This window comes from Alosa sapidissima, chromosome 1, assembly GCF_018492685.1.
Source record: "Alosa sapidissima isolate fAloSap1 chromosome 1, fAloSap1.pri, whole genome shotgun sequence".
NCBI lineage: Eukaryota > Metazoa > Chordata > Actinopteri > Clupeiformes > Clupeidae > Alosa > Alosa sapidissima.
In genome coordinates, this window is record NC_055957.1 from 28,781,584 (window position 1) to 28,803,137 (window position 21,554).

Here is a 21,554-nt window from a genome sequence, read left to right on the forward strand (position 1 = left end):
TTTTTTACTGCTAAAGGAATGGCTTTGATGACTACAGAGTATAGCTTAAAGGAACATTCCAAATTGAATTTAGATTTAAACTCAGAGTGAGATAAAACATTTCCCTCTCTATCCATGAAGTGGGCAATAGCCCAAACCCCTTTCTCCATCCACTCCTTATAAAACAAAGATTTTCCCTTGTATAATGTACGTTCCATACAATATCTGTGTGTGGGGTGAAGTTATGCTTGTAAATCAATTTCCAGTATAGTAACACTTGTTTATGAAAATTAGATAGCTTAAATGGTAATTTAACTGGGTTAAAGTCACATGTTAGAAAAAACTGTATCCCTCCTACTTTATTAAAAAAATGAGCAGGTAAACTAAACCAAATGCACTGTTCATTTTTTAAGAAATTTTGTAGCCATCTCAACTTAATAGTACCATTCATCACTTCAAAATCAATTACATTCATTCCACCATCTTCAACTGGTTTCACTAAATCTCCTTTTCTTATTAAATGATTATTCCAAATAAAATTATAGTGACACTGATTTATTTCCTTGGTAGATTTCTCTGGAATAGCTATGGAATAAGCTGGGTATATTAGTCTAGATATTCCTTCCACTTTTGTTAATAAAATTCTCCCAAAGATTGATATATTTCTCTGTAATCAACTATTTAAAATTCTTTTATTTTTTTGTAGAACTGTGTTAAAGTTAAGTTTTTCCCTATCTGTAACATTTCTGGTAATATTTATGCCTAGATATTTAACCTCATTTTTAATTGGTATATTATTATAACTTTCGTGTAGCTTATAACTGTGTATAGGCATGATTTCGCATTTCTTTAAATTTAGGGACAGTCCAGACGTGATTCTGTGTTCTGGATTTTGATTTTGAGCCAAGATGGCATCATTATAGATAACTACTAGTTTGCCTGTATAAAATATCAAATATATTTGACTAATTTGATATTTGTATGCAATACACAATTATTATCTGCTTTTATAATTTAACAATTTAACTAGCTAAATATTAAATAAATAGAAATGGTACATGGATACAGTCACCTTTGAACAGGCGAGAACACCGCGGATAGTGCCTTTCAACAGGACCCAACGTTTAACATTTACCTTCCAAACATGGCTACCACCGTAGGAAGTTTGGAAGCCGGTGGCGGTAAGTAGATCTTGTCTTCTGTCAAACTTATTAAGCTGGTGTCACAACTGAAAGGTACTGCATGCAAAGCATGTACTCATCTGTTGTCTTACTTTGTTTGAGACGTTACTGCATAATTGACATGCTTTCTGTCAACATTCAGATTGGGTTGGCCGCGTCCAAATAGCTAGCGAGAGATGACTAGCAATAAATTGATTGAACCTGCTTTTCTGGATAGCTAGCAACTTAATTTTGATGTTGGAAATAAACCCTGCTTAAATGTCTAAATGTGTTACACAAGGGATATAATATAAATTCGAATGAGACTAGCTAGTGACATTTATTACGATGCTACCAGGATGTAACACATCCATACATATGAGGACTCCACTAGGCGGTTACTTTTGATGTTAGTCTTAGTGCAAAGAATGAAGGAACCACTTGCACGAAAGCTGGATGATATATAGAACAGACTTTCTGTTAGATGTTGTAAATATCTACATGTTGCCATGATCACATTAGCAGTGCAAGTTGAGGAAGGCATATCGAAATCCGGATGTGCTACTCGCCTGATACGCTTATTGGCTGTCTGAACACTGATCGGCCACGTTAGGAGTTTTGATTGGCTTAGGAAAGTATGTCTCAATTTTTTCTTCTTTCCCACCGAGCTGTCAATTAGAAAGGACAGATTTGACAGGCGTTTGATTATATGACTAAACTCACCACTTATTTTGTTTGAGATAAGAAATAAAAATTATAGTGCTACATATTTCAAAATTATAAACAAATTTTGATATACTACGGATCTACTGTAAACAACCTGTCTCTTTTGCTTTCACTTTGCATGGTCTCTAGTGTCACAAATAGGTAACGCTGTTCCTTCTTGTTGTTCAGGCCCTCGCTCTGGAAGGATGTGGAAACTTTTGCTGGCATTGCTGGCTCTCCTACCAGATGTCTTTGCTGGGGCGGACTCAAAAGCTGTCACAACAACACTAACTACAAAGTGGCCTTCCACTCCCCTAATCTTAGAGGCCAGGTACATTTCATCTGCAGTCTAGATACTTTTTCATGTTTTCATTATTTTCAGTTGTCTAAAGAGTTGTCATTTCAATAGTGATATACATTTACTACCCTTTTGTATAGTATGTGGTAAGGTATAGTGGTATAGTGTTGCCTACAGTAAGTAACTGTATAGTAAATTATTAAATATGAAGTGTGTACTAATTATGGTTGAAGTCATTGCCATTACTGTTAGTAATGTTTAAATTTGTTTATGAAATGCATCTTACAAACAGCTGTTTTCTTTACTTTAGTGAATTCCTGGCTGAGGAAAACCAGGACAAGTTCTGGGATTTTGTGGAAGCCAATCAGCATATTGAAAATGATGAACATGATGGTGAGTTCAAAAAACGCCTCCATTTTCATTCTAAAATCTTGTGCTATAGCTTGTCTTGGCATGTGGCAATCCACACACATTTGTCTCATACAGTTAGCTGTAACCTTCACAGTGCAGGTTTACATTTTTCACCTGTGTAATTTCTGGTTATTAAAGGGCTGTTCACACCAGGAGCGATAACTATAACTATAACGATAAAATCATCCACACTAACCAACAATAAGGAAGTTTCTCCTCATGTTGATGAATGTGATTGCTAATTCTGGATTCTGATTGTCTGTCAGCGTTTAATCATTCTCAAAATCGCTGTGAAAGTGATCCCCAACAATATCGTTCTTCATGTTGTTATCGTTATAGTTTATGTGTGGACGCAGTCATTCATATTAGCTAGGACTATATTTTTTATGTTACCTTTAAGGGCCCTTAAACCCTTGCCCTTGGTGTACCATTTCAAATTGAATTTGTGCAACAGCAATAGCAAGCAACAACAACAATAATAAGGCCACAATAACATAATGATAATAATAGCATCACACACAGTATTTGACATTGTGTTCTGATTCCGATTCTGCAGGCACGGATCTGTCCTACTATGGGCTGATCCAGAAGCGAGCCCAGCCTCTGCTCAGCCCAGTGCAGCTGAACCTGCTGAAGTTCGCCCTTTCTCTCAGAGCTTACTCCTCCACTGTGCACTCCTTCCAGCAGGTCAGCCTCCACACTCCCTATTCCCCATTCCTAATCCAGAACATGCAACAACACAAAACATGTGGAAAGTTGGTTGGTGTTGGCATTGTATCAGTTGACAGTGTTGGCCCTATGAAATAATATGATATTAGATAGTATTGATATTGGTCGTGCATTATGTTCTGTGGAGGCCTGCTGTCCAGTGCAGGCCCCAATCTCACCCACTCCTTCGGGATCCACTGTGTGTTGGGTTGAGAGAAATTCAAAGCATGTGTATATTATACCAAGCTGAATTGATTATGTTTTTTGTGTTCAGATTGCATCCAATGAGCCCCCTCCAGCGGGCTGTACTGCTTTCTTTAATGTTCACGGAAAGAAGAGTTGTAACACCGAGCATTTGTCAGACCTGCTGGACACTGCGTCAGAACGGTAAACTCAACAACACCTTCACTGGAATTGTTTGTCTCTAAATGCACTAAGCTAAGTGCACAATAAGTGTTTCATGATGTTCATGTTGGCCCCTCTGAAAAAGCTATGGTTGTTGTTGTTTTATTCCATTAGGCCAAAGCCATATCTTTTCAAAGGAGATCACAAATTCCCTTCGACCAACCCAGAGGCTCCTGTAGTCATCCTGTATGCTGAAATGGGGACTGATGAGTTCTCCAGGTTACACCAGCTGATGGTTTCCAAAGCCAACGAGGGCCTGATTGTCTACGTCTTGCGCCATTTTGTTGCCGTAAGTTGAAACTTTAGATACTGTATTGGGAAATTTTTAAAAATATCATTCTTGTTATCGGTCAATACGTGCACTTCAACTCATCCTGAGCATTACCGGTAAATGTTACGCTTATTTTTCATGTTACTTACGGAAGTTTATGTTTTGGGGGCATCTGAACAATGTTGAGGTACTTTGCACATTTTGTTGTAGTGGGATTATACATAGCATTTTCCTTGGAGAAGATTTAACTATGGGTGGGAATCTTTTTTTTTTTTATCTGAGCCTTTCCCTTCTGCTTCACTCACCAGAATCCTAGCAAGAATAAAGTGTACCTGTCTGGCTATGGTGTCGAGCTCGCCATTAAAAATCAGGAATACAAAGCCAAGGACGACACTCAGGTTCAAGGTAAATTAATTCTCAGAAATCATACATTGGAGACCTTCACCTCTGTGATGGTCTTTGGCTTTTTAATTAGAGGTTTGTGTGAATAGTCTGGTACCTGTGAAGGTTCCACTGGAAGATATGTTCAATGGTACATGCTAAGTGGAGTGGTGGAGCTTTGGTAGTGTTGCTGCCTAACAATCGGTTGACTTGGGGTCAAATCCCTCACCCGTTGTTGTGAGTCGGTGATGCTTTGGATGAAAACATCTGTTAAATACCAGGTCATTTTACTTTACTTTAAGTTTGTAAAGTTTTAAGGTTAATTTTTTTTTAGTTTAAGTTAAGTGTGTTTAAGTGTCAGATAAACAATTGTAATTGGCCGGGTCAAAATCAGTTGAGTGGGAGAGGGGCCAGGCAGGTATGTGAGAGTAAATGAAATGAGCTGTCAGATTTGCGTGTGTTCCCAGGCTAGAAATGTTTAGTTTTCACACAATACAGTGTTGCATATACGCTGATTAAACTGCTAACTATGCATCCTGACCTGAAGCAGTAACAAGTCTTTCATCACTCAACAGGAGGTGGTGAAACCAATGCTACCCTTGTCGGAGAGAGAGACGGTGTTGATGAAGTCCAGGGCTTTCTCTTTGGCAAACTACGGTGAGTGAAGCAGTCATCCGTTTTTCTGTGAGAATAATCTACATTTTACATTGTGCAGATCTCTTAACGGAGACAGACTACAGATTTTTCCGGTTCATGTTTGTCTTGTTGATGTCCCACAGTACTATGTATCCTGAACTGAAGGAACAGCTGAGAGAACTCAGGAAGCACCTGGTAGAGAGCACCAATGAAATGGCTCCCCTCAAAGTGTGGCAGATGCAAGGTGGGTCATCCAACTTTCCTTTTTAAAGGCGAAACCAGTTGTCTTGCGCACAGTGCTATTTTGAAAAAATCCACAATAAACAAACGTACGGGTTAAAATGTTGAATTTCACGTTTTTGCATAATTCGACAGTATACAGTCTACACTTTCATATTGTGAACAAATTTCATGGATAAACATAGGTTTTGACTGTTAAACCCTGACTTTATTTAGGTGAAGATTAAACATATTAGCAGTCATTCCGTTTGTCCACGGAATGACTATTAATATTAATTAATATTACTACGCTAGGTTGAAGTACTCCCAAGTGCTATTGCGCCACACATTGTAGTTCTCCTGTTTATTTGCTTGGAAAATCGCCACGTTTCATGTTGAGAGACCTTACACATTTTTATCAACTACTCATGCAACTGTATTTAAGTAGGGAAAACGTGGATGTTTTTGATTACTGCTATCTTCCACCCTTTATGGCTACGTCTGAGCCCACTAGCATAGCAACATGCTAACACATTCGCACCGCGCACCAGAGCGCTTGAGTGCACATACCGACACGGGAGAGGTATGACTCAACTCGTGAAAGTTAAGGTAAGAACATATATTACTACTGACATTGGGTGGCGTGTTCCTTTAAAAAGGTGATTTTCTCCTCTTCTGGCGAATCGTGACAGGAAAACCATGCCAACTTTGGATGCAGTTATCTTAGCGATACTTTTTGCAATACCCTCGATATCTTTGCAAAGCTTAGTCAATGGCCGTTCATGTGAGTACATTAACTTCATTTTGTAAATTTGACCAAAACGACTGGTTTCGCCTTGCAGGGTCACAAATGAGTATCACAAAAAGACCACGCGGCCACTTTAAAGGAAGTATAGGGTGTTTTGAAGTATTTACCATGTAAATGTTCAGTTTAGTAAAAGTATTTGATTTTTGGAGCATTTATTTGAAGTTACTACAGGTTTCCCACACTGACTGTGTAGTAAAGAATGTGCAGATGTGCCTCCTGCATGTTTTCCACGTGTGCAACTGTACTACAGCACTAGATGCGGAGAGGTGTTCTCCTCCAAGTTGCCCTACAGTATTCCCTAGGTCTTAATTAGTGGGTGTTACGCTAGCACCTCTGACTGGTTATGTGAATGCTGTAGGCAGACCGAGACATACTCTCTCCTGGGGTTCTGGGCTCATTATAGCTTTATCAGGGTGAGGCTGCCCTGCTTGGCTGGCTGGCTTTGTCCCACAGCTTGCTTTTCTGTGCTGGGGCTGAGCTCCGTGGTGATGGAAGGAAGCCCACAGGGGATGGATCGTTTTTGTTTCATCACTTTATTTTTTTTTATTTTTTGTGCTGACGGTTTCTTCTCACGGTTTTCTACTTTCAGATCTCAGTTTCCAGACGGCAGCACGAATCCTGGCAGCACCAGCAGCTGACGCGCTCACCGTGATGAGGGATCTGAGCCAGAACTTCCCCACCAAGGCCAGGTGCGCTATGGGAAATATTTAGGGCATGCCCATAGGTCTCAACCTAATTCCATCATAAGTCCCACGATGCACAATGACTACACTATAGGGCCAGTGCCGGCTACATCATGGGTCTTGTGCTAGCTACATTACCAATCTTGTGCTATATATAGGGTTGTAAAGGCGCGGAAAATTTCCAGTAAATTTCCGGAAACTTTCCGGAAACTTACCATGGGAAGTTAAGCTGGGGAATTTTGGAAATATTCAAAATTGGAAACTATCATGGAATTAAAGGAAATTATGGGAATTAATGGGAATTTACGGGAATTTAATGGGAATTTTGGGTAATTCATACAAACTGTTTCATATACAAACATTAACATTTTGTTTCGTAATGAGCAGTATGATTTGTATGTTCGTATTTTTGCTAAGCTTAGCATACAAAGCATGCTAGCGGGAATCCCATTCTCTGCCTATGGTTTACTAGCGTGCTAAACTAGCAACACTGAACTGCCCAAGATGCACCACACCACTCAACAACAAAATCTGATTGGTTGGAACATTTTTCCCCCATGCATATAAATGCACCATAGGTTTCCTTTATGTCTAGCAGCCTATGCCGATTGCTGTGTGCATGTGATTGACATATGTGCAGGGTAGAAATTCGACTGAAATTGCATTAAATCAGGTTGTTTTAACTAATATTAGACTGCAAGATAGGGTTTTGTCCACTACATTTAAGTTCCCTGTTGTAGACTTGCCATATTAAAAATTCCCAGTTTATTCCCATTAATTCCCGTTTATTCCCATATATTCCCATGGAAAGTTTCCAACTTAGAAAATTCCCGGAATTTTGCAACCCTAGCTATATACACCATGGGTCTCGTGCTAGCTACATTATGGATATTGTGCTACTGTTTATACACCTTATGCTAGCTACCCCATGGGCCTTTTGATAACTCTAGAGAAGACTCTAGTAGCTCCAACCATTGGATGAATTTCTTCTCTGGTTTATAATGGAGGCAATTTCAGGCCACCAGTCTGTCTCAGTGCTCATGGCATGATGGAGCTGAGATATAGCAGAGCCATCTGTACAGGATCAAGACGTGGGCCCTCAAGGTCTTACTACACATGTTCCAGTTGGTAGGGTTACTAATAGAGGGCTGCTGTGTAGCAGATTGTTTGTATTTGTGTGTTTGTGTTTAATTTGCTCGCCATCTATCAAGGTCAGACAATAGACTGTGTAAAAAAATTGTTTAAATTGGTTGTTAATCATCTGCTGACGAAGATGAAACAGAAACAGGGAAAAAAATGTGTTTGGAATTTTTAATCATAAAATAGTGTCTGGACAGTTTTTCATGCTTTGTGCCTAATTGTAATGTAATAATGATAAAAAAGTGAGTGTGTTTAATTAACTTGGGGTAAAAAATTGTCCTGTCAGCAAATATGATAATAGTGTTCTTCAGCAGATTCAGACAAGGGCGCAACTGTTTAGCGCTCCAAGGCTAAACTGTTCAAACACCAGGGAGTAAAAATATTTCAGCTAACTTAGTCAGTGTTTTGAGTTAACCAAGCGGAACAGCCCATTGTGGAGACATGTTAAACTTGTATAGTTAACTCTACAATAGAAATAGATAATCTATTAATTTGATCAAATATAAATAAATTCACTTACCGTATATACAAATACGTAGACTGACAAGTAAATATAGAGGATGTAGAGGTAGATCTGAAACCATGACTGATATCTACTGAAATGTAAAGTGACGTATTCCCATGTGTCAACTGAATTTGAGGGCACTGGGTAGGACCAGGCCTCAGGTCTCTGTGAAGGGATTGATGGGAGGATTTGTTTTTTACTGTGCCTCCTCAGGTCTATCACCAAGACGGCTGTGAGCGCGGAGATTCGTAAAGAGATTGAAGAAAACCAGAAGGTTAGTGGTTGAAACCTTAAGAACTTCCTGGCCAGTGATCCCTGTATGTTTGTGCTGTGTAGACTCCTACATTTGGCACATTGAAACGGTGGCAAGAGGAGCAGTCAAGAACATTGTTGCCGTTTTCTCGCAAATGAGTTAACAAACACATTCTAAGGGCACGCAAACAGTGACATTTTGTGAAACATCTGTGTTGACAAGAAGCTTTGACTTAGTTCACTGACACACCATGCGACACAAGCAAAACAAACGGCCACTCTTTTCTTGTGTGTCTACAACCCTCTTCTCACCCTCCACTCCTCCCCTGTCTTTTCAACTTGTGGTCCACGTCCTATCAGCGCTTGTCAGCCAAAGAAAGAGAGAAACGGATGGAGTAATTAACTTGTCTGTGACTCCTATAGACACACTTCCTTCATTGTTTTAGCAGTTGCGTTTACTGACTGCAGTCATTTCTCATTGCCTCCGTAATGAGGGCATGTAATAGGCCTCTTTCTCATCCTGTACAGTAATTGCACAACATGGAACATGACAAATGGACTCCTTTTCTCTCTTTTTCTTTTTCGTTTTTTTTTGTCTCCCCTAATGGCATTTATCTTGCGGTAATGAGGCTGGATTTGCAAACTAACCAACAAGAGAATGGAAAATGCTGTAATATTCGCATACACAAAAGCCCCCAGGCTCAGAGCAGTCTGGCAGAATTATAGATCTCCTTGGCTTTGGTTTCCATACAATTATTTGCAAACCCATTAATTTAAGGCGCTTTTACTGGTGTGCTACCAGAGTGTCTTTGCATATTTTGTTGCAGTTCTCATCTTTCCTTTCAATGCTTTGTTGTAATGTCTTTGTTGAAAACCACTTTTTTGATTTGGCCACACAATTCTTTTTCACATGTTTCTCTGCCGAGTCCACAACTTGCCACATATCCGATCCGTCTTTAGTGCTAGTTGTCCTCCACTTGTGCTTCTCCTGCAGCGATTAGTTAAGTGATGTCAATAGCTCATTCTGTAACACTGTCCTTATGGGTAAATGTCTGGATGAAGTTTTTTGGCATTAGTCTATTTAGAAGTAATTCTTTTTTATTTTCTGTATTAGTTAATTAGTTTACTCCATTAATCACAAAGTGTTATTTTACTGTTACTTTAGTTAGTAAAACTATCTAAAGACAATTTTACAGCAGTTTCCATGGCATTAAATGTAGGGGTATGGTTGATCAGCCATCATTGATATAGTTTTCTTCTCTTTCCTCTTTTCTTCAGTTCTTTAAAGGCACTCTGGGTCTTCAGCCAGGCGAGTCGGCCTTCTTCATCAACGGCCTCCACATTGACCTGGACGCGCAGGACATCTTCAGGTCAGCAGCACTGCGAAATACAGGCCACAGCTCCTGTCACGTTGTTATTATTCTGTGACGCATTCATTAGTCACTATCCCACTCGCTCTGTCCGCGCATGTCAGGGCCGGCGGCTGCAAGTGTGGATGGCTGTTCCACCGCGGCGTTAATCTGCGTGACCACTCTCCGTACTCTTGTCTGGATGAATTATTCAGACAGTGGAGAAACTGCAGCACACCATAGTCTAGCTTTCCCCAGACTACCGCACGCGTGCACTCATAGACATTTCACACACCTAATGAAGATCTTGTCTGTGGCTGTAATTGTTATGCACATACCGGCATCTTCAGCACTCACTTGTACCTTGCTCATCCTAGCACAACCCCACACACTAATGCCTCACCCAGCTAATGCCAGTCCTTATACAGTCACATCCCTTATTATGATTATGTTTGTGATGCAGTGTCTGTGATTATGATTGTGATGTGATATCTGTTATTATGATTATGTTTGTGACGTGGTGTCTGTGATTGTGATCATAGTAATGATGCGTTGTCTGAGATTATGATTGTGATGCTGTGTGAGTATGTGAGTGATTATGATTGCAACGTGGTGTCTGATTGTCAATATGATTGTGACGCGATTGTGATGTGGTGTGTAATTATGATCATGATTGAGACACGGTTGCGATTAAGATTGTGACACCATGTCTGATTATGAATATGACATGCTGTCTGATTGTGGTTGTCCTTGTGGTGTCTATGAATATGATTGTGATGCGGCATCTGTTATTGTGGTAATAATTGTGACGTGGTGTCTGTTTGTGATTCTGCCGCTGTGTGTGTGTGTCTCCCTCAGTGTGTTTGATGTGCTGCGTAACGAGGCTCGGGTGATGGAGGGTCTGCGCAGCCTGCTCATCGATACGCCCTTCATCCACGACATTCTCAAGCTCAACGTCCAGCCCTCCGACTCCGACTACGCCGTAGACATCCGCAGCCCCGCCATCAATGTGAGTTTGGACCATGACCTGGACAGTGCAGGACACATAAACGCACACTCTCTCCTTGTTTGTTGTGGATCAATAACCTGGCCTACATCTATAGACCAGAGATGGACAGTGTGTGCAATCTGTGGTATAACAAGGCAGCTGCAATGATAAATTCAGACAAATGGATGAATGCTTTGTTCTCGTTGCAGTGGATCAATAACCTGGAGACGGATCGGAGGTACGCCGGGTGGCCGTACAACGTCCAGGAGCTGCTGCGGCCCACCTTTCCTGGAGTCATCCGCCAGATCCGCAAAAACTTCCACAACCTGGTCAGTACAACACTACTGACGTATGTTGCTTTAAAGGAGTAAACAGGGAGAGTATGAGGGTTGCGACTGTAGTTACTGTGATGGTCAATATAATACAGACCTGTCAACAAAGATTAAGATCAACAAGATTAATGATCAGCATCAGCCTGGCTATAATGTGTGTGTGTGCGCTTCCGTGTGTGTGTGTTGCACCGCAGGTGATCATCCTGGACCCCAACCAGGAGAACTCTGCAGAGCTGCTGAGTGTGGCTGAGATGTTCTACAGCAACAACATCCCTCTGAGGTCAGTGTCTCCACAGGCTGGGCTCTCTGAAGGGTGGAGTACGTGTATGGATGGAGTGTGCTGATACTGGACACCTAGCTCAATGGCATGTGCGTTGTTGTTGTTGTGCAGGATTGGTTTGGTGTTTGTGGTGAATGATGAGGAGGACGTGGACGGCATGCAGGATGCTGGAGTCGCCATGCTGCGAGCCTTCAACTACATCGCTGATGAGGTGGACAACCAGCAAGCCTTTGATGCCATCATCAGTGTAAGTCTGCAAACAAAAGTGGATCACTTCATCAAGCTTTCACAAGAATCAAGCCACATCACATGCACTCACATTTCACGTTTTTTAAAAATGACTTTTGTGCAGTATATGACACCATGCTGTTGCAATTGATTACCTGACGTACATGTTTCAGTCCTTGAGCTTTATTCTTGAAGACAATATTAGTTGCTCATACCGCTATGTAAATGAATTTAGATATTTGAAAGATATTTGCAGTATGATCATTGTTTCTTAAAGATTGCATATGAAGGACTGAACTGAACTGAATGCATTCTTTGAGCACAGCACTAAAGCGATGTGTGTGTGCTGTGTCCCCCCCCAGATGCTGAACAGGGTCCCCAAGGGTGGGAATCTGAAGGTGGAGCACGTGGTGGGGGTCCTGGAGAAGAGCTACCCCTATGTGGAGGTCTCCAGCATTCTGGGCGCTGACTCAGCCTACGACAAAAACAGGAAGGTGAGCGACACCACCAGTGCTGAGTCGGACTCCGCATTCTAAAGCACTCAGTGACTGCAGCAGGCTGCTGTTCGTTAGTGTTATGGCACACGGCCACTGTTTTCTGGTCAAATCAGTGGATCTGTAAATATGCTTTTACTGCTTCAATGAAATATGGTCAATAGCTGAATCAACAGCATCTTTAGCCCTTTCGTGCCCGTGCCGAACATTCTATTTTTGGTGCTGGATGACCTTACACAAAAAAACTTATTTCTTGAGTATAATACATACCATCAATGGGATATACATAGCTGGCAGGCATTTCCGTCAAAATTTCAGTCTCGCCTTCAGCTGCTCCAACTACTACTGCCAGATTCTGCATTGCCAAACTTGAAATTAGGGCTGCACGATATTAGGAAAACATGCGATATGCGATAACATTATTGAGTACTGCGATAACGATATAACTTGCGATATTTAAATATTTAATGTTTTTCTCCACCTCATGTTTTTCTCCAACCTCATACGCTGCGCATCCCACGTTATTAGGCTACCGGCATGCCGAGTGCAGCAGAAAGTGAAAGTAAGGTGTTGCGATCACACAGTCCAACGAAGTAGGCTAAACAACTTTTACAAATAACGAATCCTGATTACCTCTCTGCTGCTGTCTGGGGCTTTTGCTAAATGCAAATCATGAAATACAAGCCTTACAGTGAAAGACAGATATCTTCTGATCCTATAACGATAACGAAAGAAAATGTACACAGAAAATGTATCGAAATTTATCGAAAATTAAGTAATCTTTGCGGTATGTCCATCGCAAATGTTGATATCGCGATAACGATAGATTTTACATATATCGTGCAGCCCTACTTGAAATAATAAGAAACTACTGACAACGGCAATGTCAATGGAGAAAAAGTGTACACAATACGTATTTCTCATTTGGTCAACGCTCCCTGATCCCTTCAGAGACTTGGTTCCCCAGTAGCAATGGATATTAGGGAGGGAAGGATATGGGAAGGGATATGTCAATGATCAATCCCAGAAAACTGTGAAACTGTTCTGGGGTCTCTTCGTCCCATGCCCCTGCACTGTGTGTTTGCATACGACGGCCTACTAAGCACAACCTCCCACCCGTTCCGGTTGGTAAAAACCACATATGCCTGGGACAACAACATATAAAAAACAACATAACAAGTCTATTTCAGTGTTTTAGTGGCAGTCTACACCACCCTGCGCACGCCACCTAAATCTATACCTTCTTCCTCCATCCTCACATGGTCTTCAACATTGTGAGCGCAAGCTCATCAGCAGTCAGCTACCTCTTCAGGCCTGCAAGGAGGTCTGTGTACGTCTTGTCATCCTCCATCTGAAACAACAGTAAAATCATACAAATGTAATACCTTTATTAATTTAAAAAATAAAATCACAAAACTACAGATGCGTGCGTGTGTGCACATACATACACAAGAAGAGGTAGCCTAAACTATTGAAGCATTCTGAGTAACTCAAAAATATTAAGTATGAAAAGTCATTTTATTACACATGGGTTTAGCTACCCTAAATCTGATTGCCTGGCTGGCATCAAGATAAAGACAGATTACATTTCACCTAGTAACTAACTGCTGAAATGCAATAATGACATTTCTGACATAATATGTGATTTCACATCATATTTTCTATAACTACATATTGAGAAGAGTAGAATATCAAGTCATGCCATCTTAGAAAATGTTGAGACAAGCACGTCTGATGTAGCAAGGTAAAACAGTTCACTACAAACTGCCTAGCAAGGTAATAACCCGAGGAGAGGCAATAAGTGAATTAGTACTACATTTCTGACAGAATCCGTGATTTCCCATCTTGTTTTCTACAACTACATATTGAGAGGAGTAAAAATATCAATCAACTTCATGTAGCAGCTAAGAGAACGCAACTTAGAAACGCGGCGCCACTGTTTTCTGGTCAAATCAGTGGATCTGTAAATATGCTTTTACTGCTTCAATGAAATATGGTCAATAGCTGAATCAACCGCATCTTTAATTATGTTTTTGTTGACCCGTGATTGAGTTCTAAAGCAGAGATTTCTCAGAACTCCTCTGCAGAGTCATCAGTCGTTTCTATATTTAATTTTTTGTGCATTAATGCGGTGTCTTTTTTTTTTTAAACCACAACCAGTTGTGTGTTTATTGATCGCTTTGAGAGACTGTGGTCTTTAAGCCAGAGCTGTTGTTTGTAGGGTTCCTTTGGTCTGGTATAATGCCCATGTGCCCTCCTTCAGGAGGGTAAGGCCTACTTTCAGCAGACTGGTGTGGGACCTCTGCCGGTGGTGCTGTACAACGGCATGCCCTACCAGAGAGAGCAGCTAGACCCAGACGAGATGGAGACGGTCACCATGCAGAAGATCCTGGAGACCACCACCTTCTTCCAGAGGGCCGTCTACCTGGTGAGTCCCACCCAGACACAGGCAGGGCGGCCAATGCATGAACAATATGCATGAATCTGTTCTGGGGACGGCAGGCAGAAAATTATGGTCTGGGGGATGATGGGAGATGATAGTCTGTAGGGTTTAGTCTGAGTCATATCCTATGATAAACAAATAAAGTTATGTTGGGATGGTTCATTTCATGTTGTCAAAGACCTAGTAGATAGAATTTCCAAGTATGTGTATAAAGCGGTCCTCTATCACTAGCCATGCCAAAATGTGACTAAATATCATTGGCAGGTGTTTGGAGGCTACGGCAAAGGCTCTGCTATGTGTAAAAAGTGTAAATGTGATCTCTCAATCTCTCTCTCTCTCCCTCTCCCTCTCCCTCTCTCTCTTTTCTTAGGGAGAGCTGGCCAGTGACCACGATGTGGTGGACTTCATCATGAACCAGCCTAATGTGGTCCCGCGCATCAACTCCAGGATCCTGTCCACCAGCAGGCACCACCTGGACCTCTCCCACACCAGTGAGTGTCCACCTCATCCCACCCTACCACCCTGCCATTATACCACCCTGCCATTATACCACCCTGCCATCATTTTAGTAATGAGGATTGTATTGCTAATTGAATACAATGAGCAAGACCCTAAGCTCAGACATCAGTGCATCAGCTCAATGCTCCCACATGTCGCTTTAGTTCACACCCCAGACACTTTGTTCACTGAGTGACTTTGTGCATTGTTTAAATTAAGTACCAGTAAGTGACTAGTACTGTAGGTAAAATGTGAGTAAATTAAAGCATTAAGGCTGAGTGAAATGTGTAAACTACTCCAAATCCCTCAGTAAGTTGGGGTTTGAAGAGCACTGATAGTCTGTGGCCAAAATCACAGGAGCATGCAGAGTTGCAGACGTTTGGAATTGTTTCTTTTCAGCACTGCTCGGGTCCCCATTATCACACGGCTGATTTTGTTCCTTTGTCACCTCATTCATAAAATGCACATGATTTACACTGGGCTGCCCTGGGAAGATTGGATTGTGTTTTTGAAAGAGCTGTACCGCTGGAAGGCCACTGGGGACCATCCCTGGCATTGGAATTCAGAGCGAAATGTGTTGTTGGTAGTGTGGGGTAAAAATCTGTTTGTTGAGAGGGAGACAGAAGTGAAGAATTTACATTGCCTATTTGTTCCAGCCATGAATACAAATCAGGATCCAAAAGCATGAATTTGAATTATGAATGAAACTTTCATTCATAACCATTTATTTTTCACAGTAACTAATACCATGAATCAGAGAGGACAGGTCAAAAACAAACCAAAAATGTATTCCCCAAATGTAAATCTACTTCCAACAGTTTTGTGTTTTTTTCCCCTCTCACTTTTCTGACCCCAGACAACCATTTCATCGATGACTACGCCCGCTTCCTCTTCCTGGACACGAGAGAGAAGAACACGGCGGTGGCCAACAGCATGAACTACATGACAAAGAAAGGTAAGGCTAGAGCCGACACCGATACCCATGTGAAATCGCCAACTCTGGGACGCAATGAGAGTTTGATGATAGATGTATTATCCTCTATCACCTGGTCCCTCAACACATACACACAAAGTCACTATGCTCAGTCCATTGGCCCTCTCTCTCTCTCACACACACACACACACACTCTTATACACAGAGACATGTAGAATGTGAAGGGCCCTGTACTGTTGCATTGAGATTTGTCAGACCTTATTTTTAAACAGCACTTTCTCTGCAGTGCACCCCCTAAATGAGGCCTTTTATCTTTCATTTTCTCTTGTTTCTCTCTCTCTCTCTTTCTCTTTGTGGTGCTATTAAAGGCATGTCCTCCAGGGAATCTTTTGGTAATTGCCTCTTCTTGCCTGAGCCCTTTAAAAGCTCTTGACTCATCTAGTCTCGTGTGTTTAACGTGACTAATAAGTGAAGCCTGCACCGTCCGCGACCAATGGATTCATTACGTTCCTGCTGCGCTTATGTGGATGTTAATGAACCATGCCCATACACACTACCACCCCTATGTGTGTGTGTGTGTGTGTGTGTGTGTGTGTGTGAGAGAGAAAGGGATCTCGACTGTAATCCCTTAGCCATTTCTTTCCCTGTATTTGTTATAGACGAAAAGGCATGTTGCAACAGACTAAAATCAGAATCATTACACGCATAGTTGTTTATAGATGTTATAGTTCTTATTTTCTGTTTTTCCTCTTTGTTTGACATCTGAGTCCCCTGTCTTTCATGGCTGTTATCTTAGCGTTTGCCTGTCCTGGAATGTCATGCCTGATATTAGGGCTGCACGATATATATAAAAAATCTATATCGACATCAACGCTTGCGATGGACATACCGCAAAGATTACTTAATGTTCGATAAATTTCGATACATTTTCTGTGCCGTGCGCATTCCATACAGTCTATGGTGTATTCACATTCTGAATGTCAACATATTTTACCAAGCCGATGCGGTCATGCTGCCCTAGAAGCCCGTCCCTACCAGTTTAGGTGTGTGGTGTTTTAGGTGTTGAGGCGGGAGCTAAGTCGTGATTGCTGAAGATAGTGAGTCGAGCGAGGTAGGCTACACTTGGGTGAAGAGGAATTGGTGACTAAAAGGAAAAGCATGTCTGTTATATGGGAATATTTTGGTTTTATGAAGGATGACGTGTTACAAACAGGCCCTAGGCCCATCAAAGGCTGGCAATGTGGAATATTCCACTGGTTGGTGCACAAGTGTTCAGATTGGCTGTCTATCCGTCTTTTACGAGGATTTTCTTGGAGCAGATCTTCCACACAACTTCGATAGCCAGTAGGCCTCTTAGCTGTCCACTTTCATCAGGCCATATATAGCCTAGGCTACATAATATTTTATATTGTTTATGTAGAAAATTATACATTTCTGTAATTATAGATTTACCCCCCCCCCCCCCCCCCAACCCTACAGTCTATGCTAGCAGCAAGCAGAATGGAGAAAAACATTAAATATACTGCTCAAAAATTAAGGGAACACTTCAATCATACACTGGATCGGTACTCTGACACTGTTTAGTTCTGAGCACAAGTAAAACTTTTGAGGCGAGTGTTTTATTTTGCAAGAACTGTCAGACATTCTGTGAATGGAGAAAAGGCTGGAAGGTTTACCAATGTGTTTTAACAATTGTGGAAAACCTGTGTTCCCTTAATTTTTTTGAGCAGTATATTTAAATATTGCAAGTTATATCGTTATCGCAGTACTCAATGATGTTATCGCATGTTTTTCTAATATCGTGCAGCCCTACCTGATATGCCTGTCTACTGATACTCTGTGACAGCTTTTTGTCCAAATAGATTTGTGATGACTGACCTGTCTGTTACAGTCAGTGACTTTTATAATGCACTCCTTAACCTGGGACATCATAATGCACTCCTTATTAGAGGTGAAAACTTCCAGACTCGGACAGGGAAAGTCCTGCCATGTTTTACCTGACCTATTAACCTCCAAATCTAGCAGTTTCTCCATCCATCTCCCACCTGGATTGGGCTAATCACCTAATTCATATGGCTACTTAATTTTTTATTATATACTTGATGAGATACTGTGTTCTTTGTATTACTGTTAATGGGGCCATTAAAAAAAAAAAAAAAACTCTGTTAACCTGGAGGTTGCACCACTAATACAAATATCCCATTTTCCAATTCCACCTTCTACTACCTTGTGTTATTGTGTATTTGCAGATGATGGCATCATCCGGCCAGTGACGTTCTGGGTGGTGGGCGACTTTGATCAGCCTTCAGGCAGACAGATGCTGTACGACGCCATCAGGCACATGGTAAGACGCCCATATGGCAGGAAGGACCAGCTGATGCCATTCTGGTATTTCCCCTTATTTCAGTTCCTTGATGGAGTTGGCGTTCTTGATCCATTCATCCATTGTCATGTAGCTATTCATCCATCTACTAGTATTTGATCGTGTTTTCTTTTCTATGACTTATGTGACTGTCTCCCATAACACCTTTTATGCCATGTTTGCATGTTTGAAGTAAAATTGTGTTACTGCATAATGTGTGCTCTTCACTGAAACTTGCCAGACTTTTGCCTCATGTCTAAGAGTAGATGTACAGGATGATGATCCATGGCATATGTAATGGAGTGGAGTCCCTGTGTTTATATGCCACTCTGCTTTGCTCTGGGCAGAAATCAAGTAACAACGTCCGGCTGGGCATGATCAACAACCCCAGCGAGAACCCCACCAACGAGAGCAGCCTGATTGCTCGCGCCATCTGGGCAGCCATGCAGACCCAGACCGCCAACAACGCCAAGAACTTTATCACTAAGATGGCCAAGGAGGAGACCGCTAAAGCCATATACGCTGGGGCAGACATCAGCGACTTCGCAGTTGGGGTACGAAAACCTTACTCAGCCTCCCTTCCTCTCTAGTGTTGTCTACTCCTGAACACTGAACCACAGTCAAAGATCACTGATTGCCAACTGCTCCACTTCAACCCTTTCTGCTGCAGTTGTTGAATTTCCCTGCTTCTATTGAGTAGTTTTAGTAGCAGGTTATCCTAGTTGCAGATGCCAATGTTGTGTCTGTAGCTCAGTGGCTAGAGCAGGCTGTTCAAAGGCAACAGCGCACATAGGGTTCCAATACGGGTCCAAATGCCCACAGGGACACAGGTTCGGTCCTGACCCATTGACCATTTTCCACCATCACTCCCATATCTTTATCCCACTCATAGCCTGTGAATGTCTACTGTCCTATGAAAGCCCCCGCCACAAACTCAAGTATAGGTGTCTACTTCTAAACAGTGAGCTAAAGATCATGTCACTGAAATGTGCAACTTCAACTGCTGAGTAAGCCAATATGAGTAATCATATTAATATAATCAAAGTTCCAGTTGGTCTCTTGTGTAATATGTGCACTGGTGCTTGTGTCTGTGGTGCAGGGCATGGATGTGTCTCTGTTTAAGAGCGCGTACAGCGGCCCCAAGGTGGACTTCCTGCTGTCCCACGCTGCCTACTGTCGGGATGTCCTCAAGCTACAGAAGGGTCAGAGGGCCGTCATCAGCAATGGCCGAGTGAGTGATTAGTGGTGACGCACCATAATGAGCCAATGCATTGCTAAAGTTACCATTTTTACAAAAGCTTTAATTTTGTCCATTATGTCAAACTGTGGGAACACGGATAGAAATGTTATACTTTTCCCTACATTTATTGACATCATTATCAGTACTGGGTACTATATCAATAATAATAATTTATGATATTTCTTGCAGATTATTGGTCCTCTGGAGGAAGGGGAGGTCTTTAATCAAGATGACTTCCTGCTTCTAGAGAGCATCATTTTGAAGACGTCTGGAGAGCGAATCAAGACCATTGTCCAGAGACTAGGCGTGGAAGAGGACAGGTATGACAACCAGTCAGCTTTTCATCATTTTTTTAATGAAGCCAAATTTTTCATTTCATTTTTAATTCTAGTCTTACATTTGTACCTGTAAGTTTTATGTGGAAGTTTTACTAGTGTGCATAAACATTTGGAGAAGTTGACAGTCCCTTTCTGGGTCAGCTCCTCAAACTTCTTAGAAGTACTGTGTGATGTGCGGCTCAACTTCTCGTCTCTCTTCCTGGAGCAATGCGATTAGAATGTCACACTTTCTAAAAGTGTAATCTCGGCGGTAATTACTATGTCTTAATGAAGTGTGTCAGTCGGGGGTAAAAAAAGAATCCATTATAGATGCGGCACTTTTAGAGTGTTTTCTGGAAGAGACGACAGAGAAAAGTGTGCTCGAGTGACGAGATGTTAATTATGGCCTCGGCAAAGTTCTGCCTGTCTGCCAATTAGCAGGGTGGCACTTGAAGTGGTATCAGGTGTCTCTATCTTCTCTGGCATCTGTCTCAATGACGAGTGTGATAGACAGAGGGTGTACCTGTTCACACACTCACACTTTTATTTTTGAGTTCCTCGGCAGGTATGTTTTGCTCAAACTAAAACTACTGCGTACTGTACTGTCCCCTTCCGTTTGCCCCCCCCCCCCCCCCCCCCCCCCCCCCCGCTTATTCTCCACTCTACCTCCAACTTCATCTACCTTTCTCCCTCCCTCTCTCTCTCTCTTTCTTTCTTTCTTTCTTTCTTTCTTTCTTTCTCTCTCTCAGGGCCAGTGATTTGGTGATGAAAGTGGACTCTTTGCTGTCATCACAGCCCAAAGGCGAGGCCAGGATGGAGTATGGCTTTGCCGATGACCGATACAGGTAGAGTCCTGCCGGAGGCCGGGCGCGCTTAATCACACGGCCCGCACTCACCTCCCCCCAGTCTGACTCCTCAGGCCATCTCCAAATGACTCAATGTCTGGATTTTTTGTCTCTCTCTTTTTTTAGTTTGTTTCTTTTTTGTCTTGCTTGTTTGTGTCATTTCTGTTGTTTCCTTGTACTGAATTAGCTGTTTTAGTAGGTTGTATGACCTTTGTTTGCTCACCTCTGATAGCTAGAGAGCAAGAGTATTAGTATCCTCGGCTCTAAGTTTTGTCCCTCCGTCCCCTGTAGTGCTGTGAAGATTAGGCCGAAAGAGGAGGAAGTGTACTTTGACGTGGTTGCCGTGGTCGACCCCGTGACCAGAGATGCACAGAAGTTGGCGCCTCTGCTCCTGGTAAGATTAAGAGCATCCCTTTAAAACTCACACATCATTTCCTGCGGTCAGAAACTGGCCCCTCCGCTCCTGTGATACCAACGTCCTCCTGTGAGGGGCGCTATCTGAGCCTGTGCCATTTTTCTCTCCTCAGGTGCTAAAGCAACTGGTCAATGTCCACCTGCGCATCTTCATGAACTGCCAGTCCCGACTCTCGGACATGCCGCTGAAGAGGTGAGACTCTGCTGGCTGGTGCAAGTGTTATGTTTCTATTTATGCTTGAGTTAGACTGCAGAACAGATTATATGGT

At 42.0% G+C, this 21,554-nt stretch overlaps 1 protein-coding gene across 2 annotated transcripts in view; it reads left to right on the forward strand.

The window, feature by feature from the left end:
* The first annotated feature begins 1,103 nt into the window (after positions 1-1,103).
* The window catches only part of uggt1 (UDP-glucose glycoprotein glucosyltransferase 1), a 30,794-nt gene continuing 10,343 nt past the window's right edge, over positions 1,104-21,554 (forward strand). The window contains exons 1-27 of one of the 2 annotated variants that reach the window (XM_042098872.1): positions 1,104-1,160; positions 2,034-2,175; positions 2,453-2,535; positions 3,110-3,240; positions 3,536-3,648; positions 3,781-3,955; positions 4,246-4,342; positions 4,894-4,975; positions 5,098-5,198; positions 6,571-6,670; positions 8,523-8,583; positions 9,840-9,931; positions 10,769-10,919; positions 11,108-11,227; positions 11,425-11,510; positions 11,622-11,757; positions 12,101-12,232; positions 14,496-14,660; positions 15,046-15,166; positions 16,030-16,128; positions 18,357-18,451; positions 18,817-19,023; positions 19,569-19,700; positions 19,899-20,029; positions 20,776-20,871; positions 21,163-21,265; positions 21,399-21,478. In XM_042098872.1, coding sequence (XP_041954806.1) covers positions 1,124-1,160; positions 2,034-2,175; positions 2,453-2,535; positions 3,110-3,240; positions 3,536-3,648; positions 3,781-3,955; positions 4,246-4,342; positions 4,894-4,975; positions 5,098-5,198; positions 6,571-6,670; positions 8,523-8,583; positions 9,840-9,931; positions 10,769-10,919; positions 11,108-11,227; positions 11,425-11,510; positions 11,622-11,757; positions 12,101-12,232; positions 14,496-14,660; positions 15,046-15,166; positions 16,030-16,128; positions 18,357-18,451; positions 18,817-19,023; positions 19,569-19,700; positions 19,899-20,029; positions 20,776-20,871; positions 21,163-21,265; positions 21,399-21,478 — 3,068 coding nt within the window. In that variant the 5' untranslated portion in view covers positions 1,104-1,123. Of the gene's footprint in view, positions 1,161-1,994; positions 2,176-2,452; positions 2,536-3,109; positions 3,241-3,535; positions 3,649-3,780; positions 3,956-4,245; positions 4,343-4,893; positions 4,976-5,097; positions 5,199-6,570; positions 6,671-8,522; positions 8,584-9,839; positions 9,932-10,768; positions 10,920-11,107; positions 11,228-11,424; positions 11,511-11,621; positions 11,758-12,100; positions 12,233-14,495; positions 14,661-15,045; positions 15,167-16,029; positions 16,129-18,356; positions 18,452-18,816; positions 19,024-19,568; positions 19,701-19,898; positions 20,030-20,775; positions 20,872-21,162; positions 21,266-21,398; positions 21,479-21,554 lie in introns of both variants that reach the window. The other variant, XM_042098881.1, reaches the window with a different exon arrangement.